Source organism: Phaenicophaeus curvirostris, chromosome 6 (genome assembly GCF_032191515.1).
Source record: "Phaenicophaeus curvirostris isolate KB17595 chromosome 6, BPBGC_Pcur_1.0, whole genome shotgun sequence".
Classification (NCBI taxonomy): domain Eukaryota; kingdom Metazoa; phylum Chordata; class Aves; order Cuculiformes; family Cuculidae; genus Phaenicophaeus; species Phaenicophaeus curvirostris.
Window position 1 is genome coordinate 17,495,141 of NC_091397.1, and position 8,399 is coordinate 17,503,539.

At 38.1% G+C, this 8,399-nt stretch overlaps 1 protein-coding gene across 3 annotated transcripts in view; it reads left to right on the forward strand.

Annotated features, from left to right (window-relative positions):
• The window catches only part of MKX (mohawk homeobox), a 47,415-nt gene extending 40,244 nt beyond the window's left edge, over positions 1–7,171 (forward strand). Inside the window, exons 6-7 of one of the 3 annotated variants that reach the window (XR_011337635.1) lie at positions 4,390–4,423; positions 4,533–4,638. Coding sequence is in view for 2 of the 3 variants with exons in the window: in XM_069859441.1 (XP_069715542.1) it covers positions 4,390–4,423; positions 4,533–4,719 (221 nt within the window). In the remaining variant the exon portion in view is untranslated. Of the gene's footprint in view, positions 1–4,389; positions 4,424–4,532 lie in introns of all 3 variants that reach the window. The other 2 variants (XM_069859441.1, XM_069859442.1) reach the window with 2 other exon arrangements.
• Positions 7,172–8,399: the final 1,228 nt, after the last annotated feature.

The following is an 8,399-nucleotide window of genomic DNA, read 5'->3' on the forward strand; positions in this document are numbered from 1 at the left end:
AGAAATCCTGGAGAATTCTGCTCCTAAATACTTTTGAAATGGTCACAGTATTGCCTAGGCATGTTGTCTTTGGATTTCTGAGACTCATTTCCATGTCTGCTAAAATGGGACTGCAGGCTACCTTGCAAGAGAGCTGTCAGGATCAGCCAGTGAATATTTATGAAGAAATTTCGTGATGAAAAAAAATATATATGCTGCATATATTATTAATAATTATGTGACTCCTGAAAAATACCATACTGTATCACAAAGCTGGTATTGTCCAGTGACTACACTCTTGGCACTGCGTGCTACAGTAAACTGTATACTGAAAACTCATACTAATGGAAAGGTATACAGGATTCCATTGGTAAGTGATTTATAGTGACTTCCTATTATAAACAAGTGGGAACAAATATCCGCCTTGCTGGTTTCTTTGGGCGGATGGTGAGAACGGAATGAGGCATTCCTGACAAGGCAAAAAGCTCTGAGTGCTTGCAACTGGGAGCAGAGTGAAGCACCAGAAAGTGAGATATAAATGACAACCCATAATTATAAATGATTGAGTTTCCGTTTTCATAGTGCTAAAAACTTTCCAGTTGTAGAGCATATGACCACTGATTTACATGCTTTCAAGACTTGTAAGAATAAGATATTTCTAATATTTAATATTAAATAGACTTACTGTAGGATCTCAATATATGCTGAAAGCCTACCAACGTACTTTCACATTGCTTTCTGAGACAGAACAAACCGCCTTTGGCAGCAGCTTCTTTTTGGGTTTCTCTTAAGAAACATGCTATTGAGCTCAACTGTAGTTTGTTTGGGGAAGTTATTTGTCCCATCCGGTGGTATGCTGTTGATAAACTTCAGTGTACACCCTGTCAAATAAGTCTTGGGAACAGTGTGTAATGTTAAAATGCATCAGGATTGGCTTTCTCTGGAGTAATTTGACACATTGATGTAAGCTTGACAGATCTGTAGGGGGTTGAAATTTGTGTGACAGCCTGCCTTGATCCAGCTAGTGAGAGAACTACACCTTTTCAGGCAAGACCAGAGGTGGCTGCCACCTAAGGCACGTTAGATTAAAGTTAACCATAGTGCTTGGAGAGGACAGCTGTGGTGCATCCTTGGTACTTTGTATATAGTGCTGCCTCTCACGTAGCGACAAAGTGCTCATGAGTGAAGTATGAGGTCTGCCCATCACAATTTCCGCCGGGGTGAGCCTTCAGCTAAGGCTGCTCAATGAGATTCAGTATGCTGCATCGTTTTTCCATTCCTTCTGTCACCATTTCCAGAGATGTTACCCAGTCCCAGTGTCATTTCCTCATTGCCTCAGGAAAGAAATCTAAGAACATGTTATGTGATCGTCAAGAAATGGAACGCTTTCTATATTGAGAATGCCATTCTTCAATGATATTCACAAAACAATCTCACCAAAATGTTGCTTTTGCAGTTGAAACATACTTTGCAATTGTTGTGCAGATATGTCAAATGTCAAAAGTTTTAATTATCAAAAGCTTTAATTAGTAGTTGGAGGTAGAGCAGGCAGATTGCAAAAGATGGAGAAAAAGCTAAATGTTGGACAAGATTCACAAGTTTTTTCAAATTTAAAAAAATGATAAATTTTTGTCACCTTTGTTCTCTCTTTTGTCAGTGGAGAATGAGACATGGCCAGACTCTTTCTTCCAGGCTGACCAAAGCAGTTAAGGCTGTAGTTACACCACCAGTTTGATGTCTAAAGGAGGGATATGGTCTGCCCCTCATCTAGCTCACAGCAAATCCACATGGATGATAATGCTGCCCAAAGGGAAGCAGTGGGAGGAGGTGGCTGTAGAAGGGGGCTTCATAGTCTGGTTTTGCAGCAGTGCTCAGGGATGTTGGACTGCAGTCTTAGATGGGTGAGTGGGTGGGCTGAAACCACTTCTTGGAGCACACATCTGCTGTTTGTTAGTGGAGTCCGGAAAACTAGCCTGGACAAAGAAAGATATGTGACTGAGATGACAGGTTCATGGCAAATGAGGTGAACGCTCCTCTTCGTTTTGAGTTGGATCAAGTTGGTTTAACCAGCAAGATGTCAAGGAGAGCACAGGGAATGATCTTGGTCTCTCTCAGTGTGGTTACCCCCATCCAAAAATTATGGTAGCACTTACTTTCTTCACTAAGGGCTGTTCAGACAGCTGTGAGCTGCTTGGATGCCATGGTAGTGCATACTGGGATATGCTGTCAGAGGATTTTTGGCAAGAAAAAGGGGGCCTGTGCTTTAAAATGTTGGATTTTCAGACTTTATTTTACTAACTTGCTTTACAGCAGTTAATAGCAAGAACTTTGCAAATTATCAGTGATTGTTTTATTGTAACCCAGTTTCTAGCTTCTTTGACATAAATCATTTGTGTGAAAAAACATACAATCTGAATGGAATAAAAAAAAAAAGACATGTATTTGTATTTCAGGAAAAATCTTCAGAAATGTTAAAGAATGAGCAGGTCTTCACTCCAGGGTTTTGTTTTTCAGCTTTGCTACTGCTTTTATATACTATGGGCAAGCCGCTTTCTTTTAGAGCTGGCTAAACACCAGTAAAAAATATTTGCAAATACTCCTTCAAATAAACACTGGAATTGGAATGTCTGTCGCCATTCACACCTACTTTCCTCAGAAGTTTGTACAAGCAATTTTTTTGTTCATAGGAAATATTTTCCAACAGCAAGAAACTGACAGATGCTTGAGAGAGAGGTATATTTATATCCAGGTTTGCTCTGGCAACGACATCCTCTATTACTTGCCATTTCCATTTCTATACCTACTGACCTATTCAGTCCTAAACTTCCTCTTTAAAATTGTTTCTGTTAAAAAAAGATGAAAAAATTAAGCAGGGCTGAAAATTTGTTTGTACAAGTACAGCATGAAGAGGGACACTTGATGTCATTCATTTCCTCTCTCTGGATCAAATGTTTCTTTATTCTTTGACTCCCTCTGCTCTGCATAGGTCGAGATTCCCCCTCTTAAATCCTATTCAGGGATTGAGCTGAGAGAACTTAAAAGATACTGATTTAGGATGTGCTCTTCTGGAACAAAATGTAAACCTTGGTCACTTGTGGACATTTATTTATAAAGCTGTGTTGCAAAAGGATGGCAAACATCTGACCTCTAAAATTAGAGCTGGTTTCCTTGCATTTCTTCGGTGACACTGTGGTCTTCAGTAGACCCCTCCAAATGCTGGGGAGCGTGGTTTGGCTGAGCTGTTCAATGCAGGTTCGCTGCAGGAGGAAACAGGCGGCTGGTCGGTTGTGGGCACAGTTGCTCATATGTGGAGAGCTACCAAGGGTCGCTATGTGCTTTCTTATTCCACTGGAAGCTCTGTTTAAAGAAAAAATCAACTTTTAATAAATAATATGATAGAAATCTAGAGATAAGATTGATTTTTATTTGGGAATCTAGCCTCATATAGAGGTGCATTATTTTATGAGACTTACGCTGTGTTTAGGGGCTTTTTGTGTCCTGTAGCCATTAGTGCTCATGCCGTTGCCATTTCTTTTGTTTGACTTGTTCTCCATAGATATTGCATAGGCATTGACTTCTCGCTCCTTTATAAAGTTTCTGTGTCAGGATAGTAAGCCCACTGAATAAAGCTTATACATTTCTGCCTGGTAAATATTTCTGGCTTCTCTGCGATGTGGGGCCTTAATGAATGAACAAATGTGACTCTTGATGGGAAAGTGTAGTTATGCCTGTGATGCATTTTCATCTTTGAAGGCTGTTAACCAGGTGTGCTTGTTACTTGTACCCCTCTCAGCCTGCCTCTGTGACTGAGCTGCAGCCTGGGCAAGAGGCACATTAAGAACCATACACACCATGAGTGTATGGGTGGAAGTCCTATTTTTAGTGCATACAAGAAGGCATTCACTGAAGGGCAAAGAAGCTGATTTTTATTTTTAGGTTTTGCAATTCCATACATCTTTGGAATTTGTATTTTGAAAAAACTAACTCTAAAACCCTGCAAAATGTAGGTGAACCTCCAAAAATGGTTTTATTCTACCTATTCCCAAGGCAGCCTTTTCCCGAGTGTAGGCTGGTGTGGGATGTGCTGAGCAGAGTTCAGCTGCAGTTCTGCCAGTGCAGTTCTGGTGAGGCTCAGTGAAGTTCTGGCTCACCAAAGCCTGTTTCTGTAAGGTCATGTATCAGGAACCTCCTTGCAGCATTTTTGGACATGTGCCTGGCGTAGATTTCTCCAGGTAGATGCTTGCATGAAGCTGGCCTTCTATATGTGTTGAAACAAAGATTTTATTTGGAAATCTGGTATCAATTTTGGAATTAATCTTGGGTTATTTTTCCACGTACCTATTACACGAACTTGTTTGTTTTAAAATATGAGAAAAGAAAATAGACAACTTTTTTTTTTCCTGTTTTCAGAAACTCTGGAGAATGGACCAAATAAGTGTGAAAGGTGAGTAAGGGACTTCGCAGTTTTCCAAAATTATTATTATTATTGTTTTCCTGATATCACATAGGTATGTAAGCTGTATATGTAAATATGTGTTATTGCTTGAATCTAGTGCAGCTAACAGAAAAGGAACCAGCAAAGATGAAACATACTGGAAGGAGATCAACGCAGCTATGGCCCTAACGAACCTTGCCCAGGGGAAGGATAAACTACAGGGAACTACCAGCTGCATCATTCAGAAATCATCACATATATCAGAAGTAAAGACTGTTAAAGTACCATTAGTTCAGCAGTTTTAAGAGATAGGTTCTTGTGTTCTTTTTCTTTTCCCTGTCAGACGGACATTTTCCTCGCAGGATTGGTTTTCAGCGAAATTGGGTTCACAGATATGAGGCAGATGCAGAAAATAGGCACCCTTTTACAATATGGTCAATTAAAAAAAATAACGTTCCTTCTGACTCAGTCGTTTTCATTGTATTAAATGAAACCTTCAATTGCTTCTATAAAAGGCATGTAAATTATAAGCCCCCCTGTTTTTATCAAAACATTAACTTATTTTATGTTAATCAAAGTGCGCATAAGATGTTTGCATTGCTATTACAGTAAGTGCCTTGCTTTCAAAAAATAAGCTATAACGTGGGCATAGTACAACAGTATTACGCCTCAAAATGTCAATGCCATAATGCTTAAACTTTGTATATTATTCCAAGTGGGCTTAAGCAGCCTAGGGCTAAACACATTACTGCTGGAGGCCCTGGAGAGTTGTGCTTATTTGACTTGTACAAATTGACGAGTCTTAATGAAATTGTTATCTCATTTTCTCTCTCTTTTTTTTAATCAACAGTGTTATAAAAATTGTACAGTATGTTTTTGTCAAAATGACAATGAGGTTGTTATGCATGTTTCTTACCTGTATATGCAGTATATTAAAATACCAAAATCATTCCTTTGAAAAGTGCAATACTCTAGAATACACAAATTTAGGAAATAAGTTAATTGTTCAGATTATTTTGAACTTACACTTACGCTCCCAGCTGTGTTGCTCATTAAAAATTTCTAGCTGAGAAAGTTCTAGGCAGATTAGCTGTAAATTCAAGTTGAATTTCTATAATTTTAAAGCTTTGCTAGGGACTTACTGAAGTTTTGATAGAAGTAAAACTCATTTCTTCTTGTACAAAATTAAAACTATAGTTCCATGTATTATTTGCAGTGGGGCTCAAGAAATTTTCCATGGTGGAACTTACTGCTTTAATGTGGTTTAAACATTTCTGTTTTGTAGGCACTGCATATAGGAGGGCAGTTTGACAGTTCACATTTCAGTGAGAAAAAGCTATAATAGATACTATCAAATCCCAAACTAAAAACACAAATGGGAAATGAAACATTGAAATTTCAATGAATGCAGCATTTAAAGTGGGAGGGTTTTAAGTTGATACTAAACCATCTATTAAATGTTATGTCTCTAAACTTGACTGCTATTGAGTGTAATAACTAACCAGGTTTACTTTTAAGTTTTATTGGGAGGTGTACAAGTTATTCTTAGGTCATAGAACAATAGTCTGATGAGGTTTACAGTGCTTGAATAAACAGTGGCAAAGCCAAAACCAATTTAAACTGAATCAGTTACAGAAAACTGGAAAAGAGCTGATTGTTGCTAGGATTTGGATTTTTTTCCTGTGGGTATCCTGTCAGGTTCTTTCCTACTCATCCCTTTCCTTGTTTCTTTTTTTTGGTGAGCCAACCAAGATGAGACTTCAGTCTTGCTCCCACTGAAATTAATGGCAGAGCTCTCACTTCAGTGGAAGCAGGACTGTGCTGATGATGATACTAACGTGCAAGTAGAGGCTGTTCCAGTTGCACTAAAATAGTCAAAATACATTGCAAATATCAGCCTTGGTGTGACTTCTTAGGAAACTTCCTGATGTAACATAACATGTTGTTGGGTTTGTTTAGTGTACAATGAAAATTATTTGATATGAAAATATTTTGTACATATATATTTTTACTTTGTTTTCTAAATTGCTGATTTGCATTGACTTAAAGTGCCAAGCAAGAAATGTATGTCATGACTGTATGAACAGTTGAAGTATATGTTTTACTGACTTACATAATTTTATGTCTAAGATTCCATGACATTAATTTTTGATACCTTACTGGATTTTGACATAATAATGTGAGTTTGTAACTAATAGGAAAGAGTTAATACTTCACTTTTGTTCATACTATTATAAGTTATTCTGGTATTAAATATTTTGTGACAACAAATTGATGGTTTTGACAAGCTTTTCTTTTAGAAATATTCACAGTGTTTTTGTCTGTATAAACGACAACAAAATTAGTCACATAAAAAGAATGACTTCTCTGGAGTAAAACTGGAGAAGACAAGCCATTGTATAAACAACTTGTTCATGGTTCTTTTTTCAGATTATCAAAGCACAAAGAATAATCTGTAGAACACATCAAGTGGGTTTTAATTTTAAGAAATACTTGGCATAATTTCTTGTTATCATTTCCTTTAATTTATTTTTTTTCTACTGCTGCTTTAGAGTTTTCTGAAAACACAAATTCTAATTACGTGTCTTTTTTTGAATAATAAAAAACACAATCAGTGCTGAGCCAACAGCTAATGAAGACTCAATAATTATTTATGGTATTGGAAAAACAAACATTATTACTATTGCTCTTCTTTGTTTCAACATATGTAACCATTTTAGTAAAATAAATAACTGCAAACAACATCTTGCTGGCTTGAATTAAATATTAATTTATCTGTCCTATTTATTTGCATTTCTGGTTTCCTGTTATACTCAGGGGTTCTCTCTAATGGGGTACAAACATGCGATAGCACAAAACAGGAATGCTAGTCTTTCTATTAATACACCTTGTGGTGTGCAGTTATGTGAAGTAGTTGAGCACATTCATGATGAAAATGTCTGTTCAGCAAGTTTAGGCTTATCACTGCTAAAGACAAGATGGTATGATGCAAATAAATCCTCTACATAGGAGGAGTGCAGAGGAAAGCCATAGCTAATAACTGTCCTGAATCACTGGGGAAGGTCCATGAGCTGGGAGAGACTTGGTTGTTCAGAGTCTTTTTATGAGTGCAGGCTACGTTTATGTATAGGATCACATATCGATACACTGACTGTGGAGCCTTGGTGGAGAAGGAGACGCAGTCAGCCCATCTAGAAGTTCAGTACTTGTAGTCATGAAAGCCCAGTGCGACTCACTGGTCTCCTAGCTTTTGTGACTCAGCAAGGTTCCTCCACTTGCAAGTGGTGGTTGATATTGGTACTTTCAGGTTTTATGTCCTGCTTATCTGTGATACATGGATACTGCTGTAACATCTGTGGCTATTCAACATGTCGGTGGAGTTTTGGAGAATCATTTGGCATGTGAATTCCTGAGTGCACATGTACAGCCTGACTTTTGCTCCTGGGAATGCATAGGAACACCCACATTCTGATGATGCTGAACTTCTTGGCATCTACTTTATACCTGAGTCTGACAGCAAAAGCTGAGTGCTCCTAACATCTCAAAAAACACTAAGAGTAAGAGGAGCTCCAATTCTGCCAGGTTGCTCAGTATTTAGAATATACACTGGGATCAGGACTATGGTCTCCTCTTCCAGCATCATACAACAGCTAAAACCACTGAGCTGTAGTTCTCACTTCATGGCCTCACATTCTAAGTTGGCAGCCTAATGATAAATGTGTACTCCAGGTGAATCACTGCCACCAGAGGGACTAAGAGCAAGATCTGGGACAATGCATAGGCCATTTTGACGACATTTAATAACTTGGTGGCTTAAGTTTTAACTTGGAGTTTAGCAAAGGGTGGCAGATAGACTTCAGTGCCCACATGCATGAAGAAACCACTGTAGTATGGGTTAGAAGGAGAAGATGGGGAAAGGAGATTGATAGCACTACGGTACTATGCAAGGAAGAATATATTTAGCTTAGGCTAGGAGAAAGTCTAT